Source organism: Amphiprion ocellaris, chromosome 1, assembly GCF_022539595.1.
Source record: "Amphiprion ocellaris isolate individual 3 ecotype Okinawa chromosome 1, ASM2253959v1, whole genome shotgun sequence".
Taxonomy (NCBI): domain Eukaryota; kingdom Metazoa; phylum Chordata; class Actinopteri; family Pomacentridae; genus Amphiprion; species Amphiprion ocellaris.
Window position 1 is genome coordinate 43,831,396 of NC_072766.1, and position 24,533 is coordinate 43,855,928.

The 24,533-nt window shown below is 47.2% G+C and overlaps 1 protein-coding gene across 11 annotated transcripts in view; it reads left to right on the forward strand.

Moving 5' to 3' along the window:
- vps13c (vacuolar protein sorting 13 homolog C) overlaps positions 1-24,533 on the forward strand; it is a 78,697-nt gene that overhangs the window by 43,031 nt on the left and 11,133 nt on the right. For 9 of the 11 annotated variants that reach the window (XR_008601608.1, XM_055010326.1, XM_055010388.1 and 6 more), the window contains 33 exons: positions 1,538-1,685; positions 2,562-2,681; positions 2,753-2,856; positions 4,799-4,966; positions 5,725-6,029; positions 6,267-6,414; positions 6,898-7,036; positions 7,118-7,287; positions 7,701-7,867; positions 8,222-8,475; positions 10,408-10,634; positions 11,011-11,103; positions 11,299-11,532; positions 11,640-11,771; positions 12,933-13,022; positions 13,668-13,823; positions 13,899-14,163; positions 14,244-14,404; positions 14,684-14,805; positions 15,220-15,517; positions 15,805-16,194; positions 16,780-16,884; positions 16,992-17,147; positions 18,239-18,364; positions 20,118-20,251; positions 20,811-20,937; positions 21,705-21,940; positions 22,145-22,289; positions 22,373-22,513; positions 22,586-22,667; positions 22,745-22,814; positions 24,125-24,236; positions 24,313-24,426. Coding sequence is in view for 9 of the 11 variants with exons in the window: in XM_055010326.1 (XP_054866301.1) it covers positions 1,538-1,685; positions 2,562-2,681; positions 2,753-2,856; positions 4,799-4,966; positions 5,725-6,029; positions 6,267-6,414; positions 6,898-7,036; positions 7,118-7,287; positions 7,701-7,867; positions 8,222-8,475; positions 10,408-10,634; positions 11,011-11,103; positions 11,299-11,532; positions 11,640-11,771; positions 12,933-13,022; positions 13,668-13,823; positions 13,899-14,163; positions 14,244-14,404; positions 14,684-14,805; positions 15,220-15,517; positions 15,805-16,194; positions 16,780-16,884; positions 16,992-17,147; positions 18,239-18,364; positions 20,118-20,251; positions 20,811-20,937; positions 21,705-21,940; positions 22,145-22,289; positions 22,373-22,513; positions 22,586-22,667; positions 22,745-22,814; positions 24,125-24,236; positions 24,313-24,426 (5,439 nt within the window). In the remaining 2 variants the exon portion in view is untranslated. Of the gene's footprint in view, positions 1-1,537; positions 1,686-2,561; positions 2,682-2,752; positions 2,857-4,798; positions 4,967-5,724; positions 6,030-6,266; positions 6,415-6,897; positions 7,037-7,117; positions 7,288-7,700; positions 7,868-8,221; positions 8,476-10,407; positions 10,635-11,010; positions 11,104-11,298; positions 11,533-11,639; positions 11,772-12,932; positions 13,023-13,667; positions 13,824-13,898; positions 14,164-14,243; positions 14,405-14,683; positions 14,806-15,219; positions 15,518-15,804; positions 16,195-16,779; positions 16,885-16,991; positions 17,148-18,238; positions 18,365-20,117; positions 20,252-20,810; positions 20,938-21,704; positions 21,941-22,100; positions 22,290-22,372; positions 22,514-22,585; positions 22,668-22,744; positions 22,815-24,124; positions 24,237-24,312; positions 24,427-24,533 lie in introns of those variants that run through there. The other 2 variants (XM_055010411.1, XR_008601635.1) reach the window with 2 other exon arrangements.

Consider the following 24,533-nt stretch of genomic DNA (forward strand, 5'->3'; position numbering starts at 1 on the left):
ATCTACAGGTTGAATTCAGGCTCCACAGCAGGAACTCAATGGAACTAAGGTGAGGTTCTTTGGTTCCTCCTTCAGTCCTCGTCATGGAGGAAACCAGAGTCCACTCTGTTCACATCTTCTCTGTTTTCTTCAGCTGCTCTTTGCTGGAGGGGTTGTGTTGCTCTACCTTTCTCTGGAGAACACCTCAAAGGTTCTGTTGGCTTCAGGACTCACACTGTCCAGGTTCTGATTCCCCTTGGTTCTAGTAGAGAAGCTCTGGTGTGATGTTGTTCTCTGGATGTTCTTCTGCTGCAATGTTCCTCTTCTTCATCTGGTCAGCCAGGATTCTGGTTCATCCTCAGACCTTCATGCTGCATCTAGAAATGTCTTCAACACCTTCTGACCTCATGCAGCCCCAGATCATCACACTTTCTCCTCCGTGCTTCACTGTCAGGACTATGAGCCACCGTGGTAGTCCTGGTCAGGTTCACACCAAAAATCTGGACTCCATCTGAACCCAACTCATTGATTTTCATCTGACCAAAGAATGTTCTCCCAACATCAATCAGGCTTCTTCTCATGTTCTTCAGCAAACTTTCATCTGGAAGTTTAGTTCTGAGCAGCAGCCAGGTTTACTTCTGGTCCTCCGTCCATAGAGGCTGATGTTCTGAAGGTTCCTTCACACTGTCTGAGCTTCACACTAACTCTGGTTTCCATGGAGAACCCCTGAACCAAGTCTGAAGCAGCTGCCGTCTGTTTTCACAGCTGGATGGAGAAAGTAGTTCACTGTCTGTGGAGTCATTTTAGGAGCTCTGATTAGTGGTACTATGACTCCTTCTAGACCTCCTGATTAGTGGAACTATGACTCCTTCTAGACCTCCTGATTAGTGGAACTATGACTCCTTCTAGACCTCCTGATTAGTGGAACTATGACTCCTTCTAGACCTTCTGATTAGTGGTACTATGACTCCTTCTAGACCTCCTGATTAGTGGTACTATGACTCCTTCTAGACCTCTTGATTAGTGGAACTATGACTCCTTCTAGACCTCCTGATTCCTGCTGACTCTGTGCTTCACTGGTTTTTAGTTGCTCACTGATCTTCCTGGATCTTTTTCCATCTTTGTCAAGTCTCTCAGTCAGATGTTTCGCTTCCTCTGTTCAGTTCTTCTCCATGTGGAGCCATGAAGAAGACATAGATAGACCCAGTCCATAGGTCCAGGACTGAGAACGTTCTGCTGTTCTCAGCTCATTTTAGAACCATGTTCATCAGTTAGACTGACTGGAATCACAGCTGGACTCACTTTGGTTCTTTAGGTTTCTACTTTAATTCCTGAATTTATAAATCGTCTTTTAAAGGGTTAGTTTCTGATCATCAGATGAAATACTCCACTGTTGTACTTAAAAGTAATTGGATTACTGTGAGGTGATCCAGAATAATTTCACATCTAAATGTTCCAGAGTTGTGTTGTGTACTGTGTATGTGTTGTCAAACATCATGCTTGTTGCTACAGTTAACCTGCCAGGTGAGCTCCAGGTGACCAGTGTTCATGTCTGCAGGTGACTTTCACCTCTCTGGACCTGATGCTCCACACTGAAGCTCTGCTGTCCACCATCAACTTCCTATCTGCAGCGCTGACGTCCAGCAGCAACACCACTGTAGAGAGAGACAACCGACCGAAGAGCGACGACAGAACGGCCAGGACCAGTCAGTAACACACAGTAACACACAGTAACGCACAATAACACGCAATAACATACAGTAACACACAATAGGATGCAATAACACAATGTAACACACAGTAACACACAATAATACACAGTAACACACAGTAACACGCAATAACATGCAATAACACAGTAACACACAGTAACACGCAATAACATGCAATAACACAATAACACACAGTAACACGCAATAAGATGCAATAACACAGTAACACACAGTAATACACTGTAACATGCAATAACACAATAACACACAGTAACACGCAATAAGATGCAATAACACAATAGCACACAATAACACACAGTAACACGCAATAACACGCAATAACATGCAATAACACAGTAACACACAGTAATACACAGTAACATGCAATAACACAATAACACACAGTCACACACAATAACATGCAATAACAGAATAACACACAGTAACACGCAATAACATGCAATAACACAATAACACAGTAACACGCAATAACATGCAATAACACACGGTAACACGCAATAACATGCAATAACACAGTAACACACAGTAATACACAGTAACACGCAATAACATGCAATAACACAATAACACACAGTAATACACAGTACCACGCAATAACACAATAGCACACAGTAACACGCAATAACATGCAATAACACAATAACACACAGTAACACACGGTAACACGCAATAACATGCAATAACACAGTAACACACAGTAACACGCAATAACATGCAATAACACAATAGCACACAGTAACACACAGTAACACGCAATAACAGGCAATAACACAATAACACACTGTAACTAACACACAGACACGCTGCTGTTGTGCGTCTGAACTGAAGGTGTGTGTTTCGTCCTGTCAGCTGCACTGATGTCACTGGCAGACTGTGAGGTCATCGACATGAAGGTGATGGTGGCGCTGGGAGCTTTTAATGTCCTCGTGTGCGACCAGACCTGCAACATGGCCGACATCAAGATCCAAGGTATCCAATCAGAGAGCTGCTGGTCCTGAGAGTCTCTTTTGATCTGCTCTCACCTGTCTGCCGTTCCTCAGGTGTTCACGGCTCTCTGCTGATTCAGGGACCTCAGACTCACATCTCAGCTCGCCTACAAGACTTCATCGTTCTCAACGTGGATCCGAGGAGCATCCACAAGAAGGTTGGTGGTTCTGCTGCAGGTCTTCATGCTCCGTAACACTTCAGCTGACTTCTCCTCTCAGAATAATCACAGTTATTCTCACACCAACGTCAGAAGACTCCCGACTGCCCCAGATACCCCAGGGCTCCTCTGGGCTCCTCTGGGCTCCTCTGGACTCCTCTGGACTCCTCTGTTCTCCTCTGTTCTCCTCTGGGCTCCTCTGGACTCCTCTGGGCTCCTCTGTTCTCCTCTGGGCTCCTCTGTTCTCGTCTGTTCTCCTCTGTTCTCCTCTGGGCTCCTCTGGACTCCTCCGGACTCCTCTGGGCTCCTCTGTTCTCCTCTGGACTCCTCTGGGCTCCTCTGTTCTCCTCTGGGCTCCTCTGTTCTCCTCTGTTCTCCTCTGTTCTCCTCTGGGCTCCTCTGGGCTCCTCTGGGCTCCTCTGTTCTCCTCTGGGTTCCTCTGGACTCCTCTGTTCTCCTCTGGGCTCCTCTGGGCTCCTCTGTTCTCCTCTGGGCTCCTCTGGACTCCTCCGGACTCCTCTGGGCTCCTCTGTTCTCCTCTGGACTCCTCTGGGCTCCTCTGTTCTCCTCTGGGCTCCTCTGGGCTCCTCTGTTCTCCTCTGTTCTCCTCTGGGCTCCTCTGGGCTCCTCTGGGCTCCTCTGGGCTCCTCTGTTCTCCTCTGGGCTCCTCTGTTCTCCTCTGGGCTCCTCTGTTCTCCTCTGTTCTCCTATGGGCTCCTCTGTTCTCCTCTGGGCTCCTCTGTTCTCCTCTGTTCTCCTCTGAGCTCCTCTGGACTCCTATAGACTCCTCTGTTCTCCTCTGTTCTCCTCTGGGCTCCTCTGGGCTCCTCTGGGCTCCTCTGGGCTCCTCTGGGCTCCTCTGTTCTCCTCTGGGCTCCTCTGTTCTCCTCTGGGCTCCTCTGTTCTCCTCTGTTCTCCTATGGGCTCCTCTGTTCTCCTCTGGGCTCCTCTGTTCTCCTCTGAGCTCCTCTGGACTCCTATAGACTCCTCTGTTCTCCTCTGAGCTCCTCTGGGCTCCTCTGGACTATTCTGGGCTCCTCTGGGCTCCTCTGGACTTCCACATATCACAGCCCTCACACCTTTAACCTGCCGGCAGGAGATGATCTCAGATCGGCTTCCTCTGATACGACCAGTTTAAACCCCTCGGACTGCCATGGACAACCACACAGCACCCCAAATAACATGATGCCGCACTTTGAACTAACATGACGTAGCACTTCGAACTAACATGACGTAGCACTTTGAACTAACATGATGTAGCACGTTGAAGGTATTGTTCGAGGTGCTGCATCATGATGACATTATCACTCTGTTAGATGCCCACTCAGCTCCCTGGACATGGAGCTTCCTGACTCTACTGCAGGTCCTCCTGGACTCTGTTAGGTTCCAGTGAGTTTCTCAGACTGTGGTTCACAGAAACGGTTTATTGCTGCAGAAAGTAACAGGTTGATTTAAAGCAGCCTCATCCTTTGTTTGCATTCTGAGTGCAGGAATCCCTGTAGAACCTCCTTCATGGCCATTTTCAGGGGACAGAAAAATTCCTGCTCCAGGTTCAGTATTTCTAAAGGATCCTGAAAAAATGCTGGTTAGAACTTGATGCTGCTTGGTTAAACTCAGAGAGGACAACATGTCTTCTTCTCCCTAACATCACCATCAGCAACATGAAGTTCTTCAGATGTTCTATCAAACCTCCATTGTTGTGTCCTACATCCAGTAGCGGTTGGTTCTTGTCTGTCTGAGTTCATGTGAAGCTGTTGGATCTCCAGTGGAACAGAAAGACTGAAAGTAAAGATTAAAGCGACGATCCAGGAAATGTTCCCGACAGCTGAAGCGTCAGCAGGAGGAAGCCATCTGTAGTCGGACTGATGGTTGTTTTTACCTGATCTCAGTGTTTCTCCTGCTATGAGGTGATCTAACAGCATCTCTCTGAACCGTCCTTCAGGCCATCTCCATCGTTGGGGACGAGGTGTTCAGTTTCTCCATGAATCTGACCCCGAACGCCACCGAGGGCGCCGGCTACACTGACACCTCCAGAACTGACGGCAGGTTGAAGCTGAACCTGGGCTGCATCCAGGTGGTTTACCTGCACAATTTCATCATGTCTCTGGTGGTGAGTCCGACACAGAAGACCCGAATAACTGGATCTTTATGTTGCAGTGACCAGTGACTCAGAGCTCGTGGGGTTAGCTGTTAGCTCAGGTTTGATTGACTCATAGAACTGTTGCAGTTCCTCCAAAATCCACTGAAGACTCAGCAGAGAGTCGGTCCCCACAGACCTCCATGTTAAACTTACAGCAGAAATCATCACTTCTAGTTTCAGTCTGGTCTCTACAGCCAGTCCTCCTGTTCAGGGAACGTTTTTTATAGAACTCACTGTTTAAACTGGACTAAGGATTCAAGTTCTGCAAGATTGAGTTTTGAGTGGCAGGTTGGTTCATGACCCTCTTCAGCTCATGTTTGGATTATCTGGGATGAGTCAAGCACATCTCTACAGTTTATGTTTAATATTTTTTAATGATATTATTCAGTATTCTTATTAAGACCTCTGAGAGAAGTCCATGACACAGTTACTGCTGAAGTTTAGAAAACTGTTGAGTTCACAAGAGTTCTAAAAACACAAACAATGTTTTCATTTATCTTTATATGTTTTAACAGTTTATTAAAAATATTCCTCAGATGTTGGGTTAGTTCTTAGTTAGACCTGAAACTTCTGTCATGTATACTGTACATAGAATTCCGGTTTTTATTTTCATTGTGTAGATCTAAAAACAATCTTTGCTTTAAGATGCGAAAACAGTTTAAATTGATGTAGATCTTCTTTTTATTTCTTGTAAATAAATCCCTTTATATCTTTATTTAACTCTGCAGAACTTCACCAACAACTTCCAGATGGCTAAAGAAGCTCTGAGTGCCGCCACGGCTCAGGCGGCTGAGAAGGCTGTCTCCAGCGTTCGAGACTTCGCCCAGAAGAGTTTCCGTCTGTCCATGGACGTCCGGCTGAAGGCTCCACTCATCATCATCCCCCAGTCTTCTACCTCCCATGATGCACTGGTGATGGACCTGGGTCTGATCACGGTGGGAAACAGCTTCTCTCTGCTGGCCATCGACGGATGTCCGCTGCCGGCCGTCATTGACAACATGGATGTTCAGCTGACGGACGTGAAACTCTCCAGGTCAGAGAGTTGGAGCCTTGAACCTTCTAGAAACATCAGAGTAGGAGAGTTAATGAGGTTCTTCTGATCTCTGATCTTCTGCGTCCACCTGTATCCTGAGACAAGTTCTTTCAAAAGGATCTTTGTTGTAATTTATTAGCAGCAGCTAGACAAACTAAATGTTTTCATCTGATCTTCTCGCTGGCGCTTTCCATCAAACCTTCACTGTTTCCAGACTAAAGTCTTTTTGTCCTCCAGGACCTGCATGGACCCAGTCTCGGACCGTCCCGGCACTGAGCTGCTGGAACCAGTCAACCTGCACCTGAACATCAAGAGGAACCTGGCAGCTTCCTGGTACAAGAAGATGGCCGCTGTTGAGCTCGATGGAGATTTGAAGCCCATGAAGGTAGGAGGAGGACTGCAGACCTCAGTAGATATGAATGTTTCCATGATACCCAGAAAACAACATCAGTATTTTAATCCTTTATGGCATAAACGTAAATTCTTTTCTGTGGAATGTCTCGTACAGCCTTCCTAGTCAGACATTTAACTCTAAAGCCTTGCTCTGAAACACCGCTCTGACAGATCTGTTGTTAACACCTCTGCTCTTCTTACAATCAGTCATCGCATAAACCACCAAAGGTACAGTTTCCTCAGGACAGTCTGGTAGCGATACATCATCCCAGTCTACTCGGTGCTCAGTTTGTCTGTAGTCTCCATAGACGTCCCTATCGGGACGTAGCTTTAGTCTAGGCTAGCACCTCTTTGTGCTAAGCTAGGCTAGCACCTCTTTGTGCTAATGTAGGCTAGCAGCTCTTTGTGCTAAGCTAGGCTAACAGCTCTTTGTGCTGGGCTCAGCTGGTGTCTGTAATATCTGCTGTGTCTGCAGCTGGAACTCAGTCAGGACGACCTGAAGATGCTGCTCAGGATCCTGACGGAAAATCTGGGGGAGGCCGGCAGCCCGGAGCCCAGCGCTGCAAGACAGGAAGCGGGTCTGCAGGTCCGACCTGCAGGAGCGCCCCTAACAGGTCTGACAGAGCTCCTGGTTTTTGATACCCAGACCTTGGATGGTGTCTGATGCTGACCTGTTTGTTGTTCCACCTGTTCAGGTGATGCCGAGAAGCCGACGGTGAGGCGTGAGGAGGAGGAGGACAAAGGTCTGGAAACCATGAAGTTTAACTTCAACATTGAGTCTCTGGGCCTGGTTCTGTACCACAACGACCCGCAACAGGTCCATCAGCAACGAGGGCTTCAGAAGAAATGTGGTAGAGCTGACTGGGTTAGAATCAGGTCCAGCTTGTTTGGATCTAGCTGGTACTGGTCCAGCTGGCCTGTCCAGCTTGACCAGTACCAGCTGGACCTAAACCAACTGGATCTAAACCAGCTGGTACTGGTCCAACTGGCCTGTCCAGCTGGTTTAGATCCAGCTGGTTTAGGTCCAGCTGGTACTGGCCAAGCTGATCCTGTCCAGCTGGATTAGATCTAGCTGGTTTAGGTCCAGCTGGTACTGGCCCAGCTGATCCTGTCCAGCTGGATTAGATCTAGCTGGTACTGGTCCAGCTGGTCCTGTCCAGCTGGTTTAGGTCTAGCTTGTCCTGTGCCAGATACACCATAAGCTGGACCTGAACCAGCTGCATGGACCTAGTCCTGGTTTCTGGATCTTGTGTGTGATTGTTGTCCCGGTCCATGCAGCTGTTGGAGGTCCAGCACCAGCAGAACCTCCGACTCGGGGAGTTCGCCCTCCACTGCCTGAGAGCATCGGGGAGGATCTGGAGCAGCGGCAGCGTGGAGGTGAACACGGTGCTGACCGCCTGCACACTGGACGACCTGAGGATGGGCATGGAGCGGGTCACCTCACGGTAATAGCCCCAGGACCTCTGTGTTCAGGTGTGAGTCTGTTTTCAGGAAGAAGAAACGTTGTAGGTCCCATTGCAAGGACATGATCTTTACCTTCCAACCTTCCAGTTCTGTTTAGCTGAAGTTCATCTCAGTTACAGATTGATGATTCTGCTGCTTTTTGGTTCTTTATTTTCACCATCACTTTTACTACAGAACAGCAGCTCTAGAAACCTCATTTTAGCCGTTTTACACTCCAAAATACTTCAGATTTAATCAAACATAAAAGCCACCAGTTTCCATCTGTCAGCTAGCAGCAGAGGATATGTTGTTGTGATTTGTGTGAGCGGTCAGATCACTGTATTGTCGCTGTGCAGGATGGTCGGGCGGAGAGACGAGGACATCTCGGAGGCCATGATTGATGTGACGTACCGGCAGGACACCTCGGAGCAGGAGGTGGTGGCTGTTTTGCAGAAACTCTATCTGTGTGCCAGCGTGGAGTTTCTGATGGCCGTCGCAGAGTTCTTCCTGCAGGCGCTGCCACAGAGTCCAGCTTCCGCCACCTCTTCTGCAGCCAGTGACAGGCTGCCACTGAGACATACCGCCGAACCACGGGCCGACGCCAAGACCGGTAAGACCCTAACTAACCTAACCCTAACTGTCGAACCACACGCCGACGCTAAGACCGGTAAGACCCAAACTAACCTAACCCTAACTGTCAAACCACAGGCCGACGCTAAGACCGGTAAGACCCTAACTAACCCTAACCCTAACTAACCTAACCCTAACCGCTGAACCACAGGCTGATGGCAAGACCGGTAAGACCCGAACTAACCTAAGCCTAAGACCAGGAGGGGTTGTCTGTAGTTAGGGTTACTGATGCTACTGGGATACTAAAGGGTTGATAGATTAACAGAATAGAATTAATTTTATTTTTACAGAATTTGTTCTCATTTTTGCTTCTCCTTGGAATTACAGTAGAACTTCCTCTAAAAATATCTAGGAGGTCCTTCTGTGGAGGTGTTTTCTGAGGAATGTGGAGGAGGTCCTTCTGTGGAGTTTTTTTCTGAGGAACGTTGGATCTTGAGTTTCTTCCATTGTAGTGAAACAGAACATCCAGATTGAATCAGCAGGAGAACAGTTTACGTTGTTCTCTGGGAAACAAAGGAATGCTGGACAGACCATGTCTTCTCTCGTTGGAATGGAATGAATGTAGCAGCGAGTCTTTGATTATTTAACGGAGTCATGGCAGAAGGTACTGGCAGACATTCACATGTTAACTATTCAGGTACCATTAAACAAGCTGCTGTTTGGTTTGTAGTACTGAAGTCTTGAGATCAGGCTTTTAAACAGTGTGGATTCATTTAGGTTTCTTATTGTGAGTGTTACTGTATTCTTGAGTTTGACTGTAAATGTTTTTAATGATTAAAAATCATCACAAGACGAACAGACGTAGCAGCTCCTCATTTAGACAGTGTGCAGCTGCAGACCTCGTCCAGCAAAAACCAAACTGTCAATGATTTTTTTTCAGATTTTTACACTGGAGACATGTTGGGAGTTTATTGTTAGGTGGTAAAATGTCTTTGCAGGGACATGCAGTGATAATGGAGGAGTTTACTGTGGACTGAGTGAGTAATAGAACCTAATGTCAGCATGTAGCACTGAGGAACACCACAGATACTATCTGAACAAAATACCCCAAAAAACTAAATTATCTGAGTAGAGCTGCAGAAATTCCTTAATCAGCTGAGTGAAAAATAACCGATCAGCCACAACATTCTAACAGCTGAAGAACATCCATTATCTTCTTATAAGCCAACGTTCTAACAGCTGAAGAACATCCATCATCTTCCTATGATCCAGCATTCTGACAGCTGAAGAACCTCCATCATCTTCTTATAATCCAGCGTTCTGCTGGGAACTCTTGAGTTCTGACATCCATGTGGATGTTTGACATGTTCCACCACCTAAACCCTGCAGGTCAGCAACCCTCCACCCCCATGATAACAGCAGTCCTTGATGCCAGTTTCCACCCTCAGCAGGTCCATGAACCCTGACACACCACAAAACCTGCTCAGGAGAACCCAGGGAACACAACTAAGCTGTTCACCCGGGTTCCACGCTCCTCAGAGCCAGATCTTATTGAGCCTCAGTGGGATGGTCCAGGATCAGCCTGATCTATGTAGGTCCCCCTGGAACCCACAGGCCTTCAGAGGTCCTGGTTCCATGCCCACTGGGTCAGAGGAGGTTTAGACCATCCCAGTATGAGGCAGGAGGTCATCGTGTTCTGGCTGATCGGTGTTCATTTTCATAATCTCAACTTTCCTAAAGCATCTGTTTGCAGCAGATTTCAGAGAAACTTTGATGTTACTTACATTTTGCTGATTAAGTATGATGTTACTGTTAACTGAGAACACAGATGACTGGTAATGGAAATAATATTAATGAGAATATTTACAGCTCAGGGGTCATTGGGTGACACCTGAAGCTGATTCTCCACCTTAATGATGACATCTCCATCAGCTTCATCAGATGAACCGTCCTGTTTGTCGTCTCTCTGCAGGCTCCATGGCCAGGACTCGTGTCCGGGCGGTGGTGGTCGACCCGGAGGTGGTGTTTGTGGCCAGCCTGATGAAGGCCGACGCTCCGGCCCTTGTGGCGTCGTTCCAGTGCGACTTCATCCTGCAGGCTGAGGAGGATGGTGCCCAGAACATGAGGGCCAACCTGAGGGAGCTGAAGGTCCTCGCCTGCCCCTTCATCCGGAACAAGGAGGACAAGGCCGTCACCACCGTAAGATCACATGACCACACCGTCACATGAACACGTGGAGTCACACGTGTGTTTGTCAGGTTGTTCTGCCTCCTGCAGGGTGATATAAGAGCTTGTCATGTGAAGCTCTTTAGGTTGTCCACCAGGGGGAGTTGTTTATACACATTCACACCAGGTTTGCTTTTTAAATATCAGACTCCTCTGTAGGATTATTGACTACAAATAAAGCAGCTTAGTCACCTTTCATTCTCTCAAAGTATGAATCCTGTAACATATGAAGCCAACAAGTGTTTAATTTTCTGTCAGAAATGTGTTCCTCATTTTGCAATAAAACAGCAAAATCTGCTGATTTATGTATATATTGTGGAAATATCTGATAATTAATCTGTCCCTGAAGGTGCTGAGACCATGTTCGGTTGCTTTGAATACCAGAACTCACCCCAACCAACCACTGAGTGGCTCAGTGACGGTGGAGGAAGTCATCATCAAGGTGCGTTCATGTATACGTCAGTAAGGTAACTCCCTAAAACACCAGCAGGTAAAGTGAGTAAAAATGTGACTAGACTAGAGGAAAGACTGGTTAAACGCTGTTTGGATCACGTGGTGACTTGGTTTCCTTCTGTCAGCCTGTTAGTGATGTTGGGTAGATAAAACTGGAGACTATCAGCGTATCTTTGACCTGCAGATCTCACCCTTCATCCTCAACACGGTGATGACGATAACCACCGCCATGACGGCTAAGCAGAGCGATGAGCAGGGTCAGGAGCTGAAGCCTCCTGCCGATGACCTGTGGTCCGTCATGAACATCTACAACTGTAACTTCTGGTTTCTGGGAGTGGACCAGGCCACAGAGGTCACCGAGAGCTTCAGAGAGCCGGATGGACGCAACGAGGGCGAGAGCTTTGCTGCCGAGGTCAAGGTACCGGATCTTCACCTTCTCACTAAAGGCTTTTTTTTTTTTTTTTTAAATATTAGAATTACTTGCACAGGTGTGTTGTATGTTAATGAGGTGCTGTTGGCCCTCAGGTGGTTCAGGTGACTCTGGAATCTGGTTTGGGTCATCGGACTGTCCCCCTGCTGCTGGCCGAGTCCTCCTTCAATGGATCGGCCAAAAACTGGTCGTCTCTGCTGCAGCTGAGAGCCGACGTGACGCTGGAGGTAAGAATGAAACCTGAACCCTGATCCCAGACCTGGATCTGGACCTGAACCCTGAACAGGAATGTTCATTTGAATCCTGAACCTGAACTTCAACATCAACCCAACCTGACCCTGAATCTTTACCTGAACATTATGTTCATCTGAACTGAGCCTGAACCATTAAACTAAACCCTGATTTCTTAACTAAACCCTGAACCCGCAAACTAAACCCAGAACCCTCAAACTAAACCCAGAACCTTTAAACTAAACCCCGAACCCTTAAACTAAACCCAGAACCCTTAAACTAAACCCTGAACCCTTAAACTAAACCCAGAACCCTCAAACTAAACCCTGAACCCTTAAACTAAACCCTGAACCCTTAAACTAAACCCAGAACCCTCAAACTAAACCCAGAACCCTCAAACTAAACCCTGAACCCTTAAACGAAACCCAGAACCCTTAAACTAAACCCAGAACCCTCAACCAAACCCAGAACCCTTAAACTAAACCCGGAACCCTTAAACTAAACCCTGAACCCTTAAGCTAAACCCAGAACCCTTAAACTAAACCCAGAACCCTTAAACTAAACCCTGAACCCTTAAACTAAACCCAGAACCCTCAACCAAACCCAGAACCCTTAAACTGAACCCTGAACCCTTAAGCTAAACCCGGAACCCTTAAACTAAACCCAGAACCCTTAAACTAAACTCGGAACCCTTAAACTAAACCCTGAACCCTTAAGCTAAACCCAGAACCCTTAAACTAAACCCAGAACCCTTAAACTAAACCCGGAACCCTCAAGCAAACCCAGAACCCTTAAACTAAACCCTGAACCTGAACAGTAACTCTCGTCCCCCACCGCTGTGGACGTGTCCTTGGGTCTGAACCCAGAGTTTCTCCTGATGGCAGCTCTGTTGGTGTGTGAATGAAAAACGTATAGGAAAGTGTTTTGAGTACCACTAAGGTCGAAAAGTTATATACAGCATAAATGCAGACCATTTAATGTGAACCTGAACCCAGATCTGGATCTGGACAGTGACATTCAGTGATCAGGATAAATAAAAATTAATGATGATGAGAAACCAAACACACCAGGAGTCTGAGTTTTAGCTGAATCTGGGATTCTGTGTAGTGAGAAAACCAAAAGTGTGTTTTACTACAGCTGATGCTTCCTGTCTGCAGGTGAACTACTTTAATGAGGTCCATGCCGTGTGGGAGCCCCTGATTGAACGAGTGGACAGCGGCCAGCGCCGGTGGAACCTGGAGCTGGAGGTACCGCCGTTTGCTCATATATTAAACCTTGGTTCAGTCCAACTGTCCACTAGAACCGGGTGCTGTTCCTGATGCACTTTAGACAAATTAACTACAGTCAACCTGCATAGAAACTTCCATCCCAGAATGAGCTCCATCACCAGACAGTAACGTTCCCACAGTGTTATCTCCCATAGCACACAGTAACCTCACAGAAACACAGCAGATCCCACAGCAGAACATTCATAAATAAGGTTTATGTTCAGTAAAACTACTTGGAGGTTTCAGACAGTTCTACTTTCTCCAGAGGCCTTCAGGTCAATATCAATACTTTTGATGAATTTCCAAAAAGAATTAGAGTATTTATTTCACTTCAGTCTCCAGAATAACTGACATCGTGAGAAAGCATCTGTTGTCGGTTTGACGTCCCTGCAGCTGATGCAGCATCTGTAGGGTTAAGACCATGTTTCTGGGACTTTAGAAGAGTGAATGTAGTTCAGTATATACTCTGACCTCCACGGAGAGAACCCCATTGATGTCCAGACTAAAACGAGTCCTGGTGCCTCTGCATCAGGACTAGTTTTAGTAGCCAGAAGTCTTCCCCCAGTCTGAACCTCAGCTTGATGCCCTCTGGTCAACTTATTGCTGTTGTTCTTGTTCTTGCAGATGAAGACAAACCCGGTTCAGGACAAGAGTCCTGTTCATGGGGACGACTTTATATTTCTTCCTGAACCTCGCACTGCCATCAGCATCTGCTCCAAAGACACCATGAACATCACCATCTCCCAGTGCAGCCTCGGTGTCTTCCACAACCTCGCCAAGGTACAGACATCCAACACCTCCTGGCCGTGCAGATGGACAGTACCTGTTAAATGTTGTCTTCTTTGTTGTGATCAGGCATTCTCCGAGGGCACAGCCTCCACCTTTGACAGCTCCCTGAAGGAGAAGGCTCCTTTCACCATCAGGAACTCTCTGGGGATTCCTCTCATTGTGCAGCACAGCGTCAACCTGAGGCCAGTGGGATCTGCCACTCAGGGAAAACTCCACGAGCTCTCCGTGGATCAGAGCATGGACCTGGAGCACTCCATGTTCGAACCGTCGTCCAGAGGCAAACTGTCGACGCTGCAGCGGCAGGAGAGCTGCCTGTTCAACCTCACTATCGGTCAGCTGTCCTTCTCGCTCCGTGTTCCTGTTTGTTGTGAAGCTGCAGCCCATCAATAACCACGTCTTTCTGACCCGCAGTGCCCTCCGGATACAGTGAAATCTCCAACATCGCCGTGGACAAACCGGGTCGACGCCTCTACAACATCCGCGGTCCGATGCTGCAAGAGGCCGTCTCCGTTCTGCTACAGATCAACGCCGCTGAAGGCAACAAGGTCATCACCATCCGCTCTCCGCTGCAGGTCTGAACCTCACACGCCCGGTCTGAACACACTGAACCCCAGACACCCGGTCTGAACACACTGAACTTCACACACTGAACCTTTCACACCCAGTCTGAACACACCGAACCTCACACACTGAACCTCACACACCCGGTCTGAACACACTGAACCTCACACACCCGGTCTGAACACACTGAACCTCACACACCCGGTCTGAACATACTGAAGCTCACACACCTGGTCTGAACACACTGATGATGAACAGCAGAGGATGTCACCTTTGCTTTGTGTTTTCAGATAAAGAATCACTTCTCAGTGCCGTTCACCATCCTGAAGTACTGCCCCACGTCCAGGAGTCTGCAGAGCGTTGGACAAGCTGGACCTGAGACGGAGTTTCACATCACCTTAGAGACATACAGGTAGAACCTCCTGACCAACCAGCCAGGCTGTCTGTTATTCAGCTTATTTCAGGTGTCAGACACTTTTTGCTGCTTCAAACATCCATCAGTCTGTCAAGTGGCAGCAGAAAAGAACAAAGCCAACATTAAGGACCAAACTCATCCAGCCAACCCAAAAATAACCGAAGCACTGAACAGAAAGTCTCTGAAAGTCATGCTGAGTCATGGAAACATAAATTCTTAGTCAGCGTTGAGCTCCAGACATGTTCAATGTTTGCTAACTCACTTGTCACAGGTCAACTCTGTCAGGTAGGCTTAAGTTCAGAGGAGCTTTCATGGTGGTTTGGTGTCCAAGTGAGCGGCCGCCAGGTGAGCAGCCACCAGGTGAGCAGTCACCAGGTATTCAGTGCAGTGATGTCTCCCTCTGTCCTGCAGGTGTCAGCTGTTTGTCCGTCCAGCGGGTCACCTGGAGGGTCAGTACGCTGCGTCCTCCACCTGCGTGGCCTGGAAGGAGCAGGTGCACCGCAGCGCCGAGGTGCGTTCGCTGCTGCAGTGTCCTGCATGCGACAGCAGCCTGCTGCCGCTGATGGTCAACACCCTGGCCGTACCCGACGTCCTGCGACACATCGCCAGCCATGGGGAGGAGGACTGGGACCCCGCCTACGTTATTCACCTGCACCCTGTGGCCACGCTACGCAACCTGCTGCCCTACACCCTCCGCTACATGATGGAGGTACGACAGGTCCACAGGATTTATTCAGCACACCTGGTCTCACCTGGTCTGATCTGAACTGGTCTCACCTGGTCTGACCTCATGTGTACTTGACAGAAACACTTTTAGAAACTTACATTTTGTACTTTGTATTCTTGTTATTTCTATTTTACTACTAACCTCTGTGTAATTGTGTTTATTCCACTAAGCTGTTTATTGTTTATCTGGCAAAATAAAGTAGATCTTGTCTTGCCTTGTCTTATCTTATGTCACCTGGTCTCACCTGGTCTGACCTGGTTCTTCCTCAGAGCTCGGCCGACTCCTTTGAGCTCCAGGAGGGCAGCACGTCGGACCTGCTGAACGCTCGTGTCTCAGGTGAGATCGTGTCTCTGGTTCTGATGAGGTATCAGGGCCGTGACTGGCACGGACACGTCCGGATCGAGCCGGAGATGCCAGAGTTCTTCGCTCTGTGTCTCACCTGCGACTCGGACATCAACCTTACGGTAGACATGAGCGTTCACGTGACGAGGACGGCAGGCCGCCTGCTGCTGTCGCTCTTCAGCCCGTACTGGATCATCAACAAGACATCTCGAGTTCTTCAGTACCGATCGGAGGACGTCAGCGTCAAACATCCGGCCGACTACCGAGACATCGTCCTGTTCTCCTTCAGGAAGAAGAACCTGTTCAGCAATAGCAAGGTTAGGAACACCTGGATGCATAGCAGAACACATCTATGTTCAACATGAGTTCATAGAAACACGTTCCTCCTGCCGGTTTGACACGGTCCCTTTATTTACCCTCAGTATCATTAAAACAGCAGAAATCTGAATAGTTTCATGATTGTTCCATTGGGTCTGAGTTCATTTATTAAACTACAGTTTCATGTGTTTAATGAGCGGCGTTTTGTCCTTTCATCGTGAAACTAAATGAACGCTACAGAAGCTCCAGCTGCCCTCAGGTTTCAGGTGTTTCATGTTGGGTCCTTAAAGCATCTGGACTGATGGGGGACGTTCTGATCTAAACTCATAAATAAGGATCTGTTTTTACTGATCAGTACCAGAACCCATCCTTGGGTACCAGAACCCATGCTTTGGGCTGGAGCTGGAGTAAACACTCAACAGTTATTTACTGTTTACTTTTGGGATTGAACTGTTTTTCATGCTAAGCATCACTTTGTGTCCAGGTTAACATAAACAAGGATTTTATCAGACCCTGATGCCCTGTTGTCATGGTAACAGCAGTTCAGGGTGTTGTGTTGCTTACAGCCGCCTTGTGTGTTGCAGATCCAGTTGTGCGTCTCCACCAGCTCCTGGTCGGACGGTTTTTCTCTGGACACGGTGGGAAGTTACGGCTGCGTCCGCTGTCCTGCCAGCAACATGGACTTCCTGGTAACGGTGTAGTTCCTCTCAGATGGTGACCTCCAGCAGAACTGTCCTGTGGAGGTTCTAACTGTTTTGTTGTTGAATAAAACGTCTGTCACTCTGGTCCCGTCCAGGTTGGCGTCAGCATCCAGATGAGCAGCTTCAACCTGACCCGGATCGTCACTATGAGTCCCTTCTACACTTTGGTCAACAAGTCCACCTTTGAGCTGGAGGTGGGAGAAGTCCTCAACCCAATGTCCACCAGGTGGCACTACATCTCCTCCACCGAGGTGAGACAGAACCAGAGGGAGAACATCAGAACCAGACAGAACCATAGGGAGAACATCAGAACTAGATAGAGATAGGGCTGGACCCGATTATCCGAATATTCGGTTCCAACGGTGGTATCCGGATATTAATTTTGATATCCGAGTGTATATTAGCTCACCGCCTCTGACCTCACGGACCAGACCGAATATTTGGATATTTGTCATTGATAGGGCCCGAATATCCGGAGCCCAGAAACTGCTGTTCGGGCCAGCCCTAGACAGAGAACATCAGAACCAGACAGAACCAGAGGGAGAGGTCCAAAACTAGCACAGAGAACTGTCAGAACAGAGGGAGAACATCAGAACAAACAAGTGTCAGAACTCCACCTGTAGTCTTTCCATCCATGAAACAGGCAGACCTCGGTGCTGAGGCTCATGGGAACTGTAGTCTTTATGGGAACTGTAGTCTCAATGGGAACTGTAGTCTCAATGGGAACTGTAGTCTCAATGGGAACTGTAGTCTCTATGGGAACTGGAATCTTTGTGGGAACTGTAGTCCCTGGGGGAACTGTAGTCTCTATGGGAACTGTAGTCCCTGGGGGAACTGTAGTCCCTGTGGGAACTGTAATCTCTATGGGAACTGTGGTCTCTATGGGAACTGTAGTCTTTATGGGAACTGTAGTCTCTATGGGAACTGGAATCTTTGTGGGAACAGTAGTCCCTGGGGGAACTGTAGTCTCTATGGGAACTGTAGTCCCTGGGGGAACTGTAGTCTCTGTGGGAACTGTAATCTCTATGGGAACTGTAGTCTCTATGGTAACTGTAGTCTCTGTGGGAACTGTAGTCTCTATGGGAACTGTAGTCTCTGAGAACTGTCATCTTTGTGGGAACTGTAGTCTTTATGGGAACTGTAGTCTTTATGGGAATTGTAGTCTCCATGGGAACTGTAGTCTCCATGGGAACTGTAGTCTTTGTGGAACAGTGTCGGTGCAGTCGGTTTCAGTGTTTAGGAGACTCTGATATCAGAATCTGTTGGACTTCAAGTTGTGTGTTGGAACAGTCTCTATTTGTGCGTCTGTTGTGACTGACTGACTCGTGTTGTTGTGTTGCAGTGCCTCCCTCTGTGGCCAGAGAGCAGCTCAGGGAAGTTGTGTGTCCGTGTGGTCGGCTCTGAATCTGCCTCCAAGTCCTTCTTCTTCAGCCAGCAGGACAACGGCAGCCTGCTGAGCCTGGACATGGTGAGTGTCTGGACCAATCACAGCAGCCGTTTCACTCTCACTGTCTGCTGGACCAATCACAGCAGCCGTTTCACTCTCACTGTCTGCTGGACCAATCACAGCAGCCGTTTCACTCTGTGTTCACTTTTTTACATGGTTGTTTGTCAGTGTGTTACAGTAGTTGTGTGTCTGTGTTGCAGTGCCGTACAGTAGTTGTGTGTCTGTGTTGCAGTGCGTTACAGTAGTTGTGTGTCTGTGTTGCAGTGTGTTACAGTAGTTGTGTCTGTGTTGCAGTGTGTTACAGTAGTTGTGTGTCTGTGTTGCAATGCGTTACAGTAGTTGTGTGTCTGTGTTGCAGTGCGTTACAGTAGTTGTGTGTCTGTGTTGCAGTGCGTTACAGTAGTTGTGTGTCTGTGTTGCAGTGTGTTACAGTAGTTGTGTGTCTGTGTTGCAGTGACGTACAGTAGTTGTGTGTCTGTGTTGCAGTGTGTTACAGTAGTTGTGTGTCTGTGTGTTACAGTAGTTGTGTGTCTGTGTTGCAGTGTGTTACAGTAGTTGTGTGTCTGTGTTGCAGTGCGTTACAGTAGTTGTGTGTCTGTGTGTTACAGTAGTTGTGTGTCTGTGTTGCAGTGTGTTACAGTAGTTGTGTGTCTGTGTTGCAGTGCGTTACAGTAGTTGTGTGTCTTTGTTGCAGTGCATTAAAGTAGTTGTGTGTCTGTGTTGCAGTGCATTACAGTAGTTGTGCGTCTGTGTTGCAGTGCGTTACGGTAGTTGTGCGTCTGTGTTGCAGTGCTGTACAGTAGTTGTGTGTCTGTGTTACAGTGACGTACAGTAGTTGTGTGTCTGTGTTGCAGTGTGTTACAGTAGTTGTGCGTCTGTGTTGCAGTGCGTTACAGTAGTTGTGTGTCTGTGTTGCAGTGCGTTACAGTAGTTGTGTGTCTGTGTGTTAAAGTAGTTGTGCGTCTGTGTTGCAGTGCGTTACAGTAGTTGTGCGTCTGTGTTGCAGTGCGTTACAGTAGTTGTGTGTCTTTGTTGCAGTGCGTTACAGTAGTTGTGTGTCTGTGTTGCAGTGCGTTACAGTAGTTGTGTGTCTGTGTTGCAGTGCATTACAGTAGTTGTGTGTCTGTGTTGCAGTGCCATACAGTAGTTGTGTGTCTGTGTTGCAGTGCCCTACAGTAGTTGTGCGTCTGTGTTTCAGTGCGTTACAGTAGTTGTGTGTCTGTGTTGCAGTGCGTTACAGTAGTTGTGCATCTGTGTTGCAGTGCGTTACAGTAGTTGTGGGTCTGTGTTGCAGTGCGTTACAGTAGTTGTGCGTCTGTGTTGCAGTGCGTTACAGTAGTTGTGGGTCTGTGTTGCAGTGCGTTACAGTAGTTGTGCGTCTGTGTTGCAGTGCGTTACAGTAGTTGTGGGTCTGTGTTGCAGTGCATTACAGTAGTTGTGCGTCTGTGTTGCAGTGCGTTACAGTAGTTGTGGGTCTGTGTTGCAGTGCATTACAGTAGTTGTGGGTCTGTGTTGCAGTGTGTTACAGTAGTTGTGGGTCTGTGTTGCAGTGCGTTACAGTAGTTGTGGGTCTGTGTTGCAGTGCATTACAGTAGTTGTGCGTCTGTGTTGCAGTGCGTTACAGTAGTTGTGGGTCTGTGTTGCAGTGCATTACAGTAGTTGTGGGTCTGTGTTGCAGTGTGTTACAGTAGTTGTGGGTCTGTGTTGCAGTGCGTTACAGTAGTTGTGGGTCTGTGTTGCAGTGTGTTACAGTAGTTGTGTGTCTGTGTTGCAGTGCGGAGGTGTCATCGTGGACGTGAATGTCTCCGATCATTCGACCGTCGTCAGTTTCTCTGATTATTATGAAGGAGCTGCTCCTGTTTTGCTGCTGAACCACACGGCCTGGACCAGCATCAGCTACACTCAGAGGTCAGATGCACAACAGACACACAACTAACACAACAAATCCAACAGACACACAAACCACAAAACAAACCCACTAGACACACAACAGACACACAGCAGACACACAACAAACACACAACTAACACAACAAACCCAACAGACAGAACAAACCCAACAGACACACAAAGCAGACACACAACAGACACACAACTAACACAACAAACCCAACAGACACACAACAGACACACAACAAATACAACTAACACACAACAGACACACAACAAATACAACTAACACACAACAGACCACAACAGTCCCGGCTGTCAGAGCCTTGGGAATGAACCATTGAGTTTTGTTTGCTGTCAGACTGGATCTTTAGTGCTGCTGGTTTGTCTCTTTGATTCTGCAGAATCTCTCCCTCAGATTAAACCATGAACTGGTTTTGAGCCTTTTCGGTTCTGCAGACCTGGCTGCAGCAGGTTCTGCTGACGTTCTGAGCTCCGCTCTGTAGGAGGTGGTGCTGCAGCTCTAAAAGAGGTTTTCTAGCTGAAGGTGTGAGTTTAATGTGACGGTTTCTCCTCAGCGGCTCGTCGGTGGTTCGGGAGCTGAAACCCAACGAGGCTCGGCGGTTTGCCTGGGACGATCCGACGGGAGTCCGGACCCTCCGCTGGAGCTACATGGAGCATTCTGGAGAACTGGGCCTGCTGAAGGTCTGGGTTAGGTTCAGCTGGTGGTATTAATGCTGTACGAGGTGTTTGATGGGAACAGAGCTGCTGGTTGATCAGTTCAGAGGTTAAAGCTGACGGATTAAAGAAGAAGCAGATGTTTCACTGAACAGACCGACCAGAACCAGAACAGGACAGTAATCAGCATGTTAACAGTGTGGGTTTTAGCAGCTTCTCCTCCTGGCTCTGGCTGCAGCAGCTCTTCTTGGTCTGTATCACACTTGAAACATGTGGGTTTAGGGTTTTATTTGTCCTTCCTGGTAGACTGACGGAGATGATGACCAGTTTTATAGTTTAGTGATGCCACATAATGAAACTATGAATATCTTATATATAATCTTATATATATATATATATATAATATCCATCTGCTGCTTCATAGAGACCTGAGAGAGAAACTTCTCTACTGAGGAAACGCTGTGACTGAAGGCAGCTGATTATTCTGTAGCAGGAATTCTACAAATATGTTTCCTGGTGATGTAAGAAAAGCTGAAGTTCAAAGCAGGACTTTGAACTGTGAGGAGCTCAGTTAGCAGACCTTTACAGGAACCAGAAAGCAGCTAAGTCACACATTATAGGAAAGGAGGATCCAGAGGAAGTGATCTAACATCTGAATATATATATACGTTTGAATAATAATAATAATAATAATAATAATAATAATAATAACAATAATAATAATGTATTTAAATGAAGCGGGCTCTGAATGTGTGACGTTGACGAGACCTCTGTCCATAATCTGATTCTCTCAGGACGAGGTCGGACAGTTTCCCTACGATAACCAGTCTCAGGTCCACTGGGTGTCCTTCCTGGACGGACGCCAGCGGGTCCTGCTGTTCACGGAGGACGTTGCTGTGGTGACCAAGGCCCGGCAGGCCGAGGAGCTGGAGCAGTTCCAGCAGGAGGTCAGAGTGTCGCTGCAAAACCTCGGACTGTCTCTGATCAACAACAGCAGCCGGCAGGAGATCGCTTACATCGGCATCACCAGGTAAACATCAGCAGGTAAACATCAGCAGGTACACAGGTAAACATCAGCAGGTAAGCATCAGCAGGTACACAGGTAAACATCAGCAGGTACACATCAACAGGTACACAGGTAAACGGGTAAACATCAGCAGGTAAACATCATTTCAACATTTGTGTTACAGCTCAGGTGTGGTGTGTTTACAGCTCAGGTGTGGTGTGTTTACAGCTCAGGTGTGGTGTGGGAGATGAAGCCGAAGAATCGCTGGAAGCCGTTTAGCCAGAAGAACATCAACCTGTTGGAGAGAACCTATCAGGATCAGCTGAGCGGGAAGACAGAAGGAGGCTGGGTCAGACTGGAGTCCAACCTGGAGGTCAGAGGTCAACCATCACCCAGGTCACATCAGCTGTCTGTCCAATGTGCTCAGAGAGAGTCTGTGATGTCACTGGTTGTCAGGTGAACCTCAGTGGAGCCACCATGATGATGCGTCAGCCGTTTTCCTGCCAGGTGAGGAGGAACTTCCTGTCCGGGATCCAGGTGGAGTTCAAGCAGTCGATGCACCAGCGCAGCCTGAGAGCCCAGCTCCACTGGCTGCAGGTAAATGCACACCTGGACACATGTTTGTCCACAGACACTCACCTGTATGACTGATGGGCTTTTTGTGTGCAGGTGGACAACCAGCTTCCAGGTGCCATCTTCCCCATCATCTTCCATCCGGTTTCTCCTCCAAAGTCCATCGCTCTGGACTCAGGTGGACCATCAGCTGCTTCACACCTTTGATCCAAGACTCCTTGTTGTCCTGAGTAACCGTGTGTTCTGCCTCCACAGAGCCGAAGCCCTTCATCGACGTGTCCATCATCACCAGGTTCAACCAGCACAGCAACGTTATGCAGTTCAAGTCAGTAAACCCCACTTTAACCTGACCACAAACCAGTTTACCCTGATAATAAACCAGTTTACCCTGATAATAAACCAGTTTATCCTGATAATAAACCAGTTTAACCTGATAATAAACCAGTTAAACCTGATAATAAACCAGTTTAACCTGATAATAAACCAGTTTAACCTGATAATAAACCAGTTTAACCTGATAATAAACCAGTTAAACCTGATAATAAACCAGTTTAACCTGATAATAAACCAGTTAAACCTGATAATAAACCAGTTTAACCTGACCACAGACCAGTTTAACCTGATAATAAACCAGTTTAACCTGATAATAAACCAGTTTATCCTGATAATAAACCAGTTTAGCCTGACCAAAGACCAGTTTAACCTGACCACAGACCAGTTTAACCTGATAATAAACCAGTTTAACCTGATAATAAACCAGTTAAACCTGATAATAAACCAGTTTATCCTGATAATAAACCAGTTTAGCCTGACCAAACACCAGTTTAACCTGACCACAGACCAGTTTAACCTGATAATAAACCAGTTAAACCTGATAATAAACCAGTTAAACCTGATAATAAACCAGTTTATCCTGATAATAAACCAGTTTAGCCTGACCAAAGACAAGTTTAACCTGACCACAGACCAGTTTAACCTGACCACAGACCAGTTTAACCTGATAATAAACCAGTTTAACCTGATAATAAACCAGTTTATCCTGATAATAAACCAGTTTAACCTGACCACAGACCAGTTTAACCTGATAATAAACCAGTTTAACCTGATAATAAACCAGTTTATCCTGATAATAAACCAGTTTAACCTGACCACAGACCAGTTTAACCTGATAATAAACCAGTTTAACCTGATAATAAACCAGTTAAACCTGATAATAAACCAGTTTATCCTGATAATAAACCAGTTTAGCCTGACCAAACACCAGTTTAACCTGACCACAGACCAGTTTAACCTGATAATAAACCAGTTAAACCTGATAATAAACCAGTTAAACCTGATAATAAACCAGTTTATCCTGATAATAAACCAGTTTAACCTGATAATAAACCAGTTTATCCTGATAATAAACCAGTTTAACCTGACCACAGACCAGTTTAACCTGATAATAAACCAGTTTAACCTGATAATAAACCAGTTAAACCTGATAATAAACCAGTTTATCCTGATAATAAACCAGTTTAGCCTGACCAAAGACCAGTTTAACCTGACCACAGACACCAGTTTAACCTGACCACAGACCAGTTTAACCTGATAATAAACCAGTTCAGACCTATCTCCAGCGTCTCTGTCCTTCAGGTACTTCATGGCTCTTGTCCAGGAGATGGCGCTGAAGATGGACCAGGGCTTCCTGGGAGCCTTCCTGGCTCTGTTCAGTCCTGCTGCTGATCCTCAGGCTGAGCGGCTGAAGGTAGAGCGAGGCAGTGGTCAGTGGTTGAACTAACCCTGACCTTGACTGACTGCAGTTTACTGTGTCTGTGTTTCAGTCGGGGCTGATAGAAGCAGATCTCCAGGGGCTGCAGGCCGAGCTGATGGAGGCGTCGCTGACCGACACGTCAGGACTCAGTTTCTTCGAACATTTCCACATCTCACCCATCAAGGTGACGACTAGGTGTTCTCCTCCAGAGTTTAATCTTTCTGACAGTTCAGATCAGAAAAACCGTTTCTAGCCTAACCCTGACCTCCTGATTGACGTTTCTATTGACCT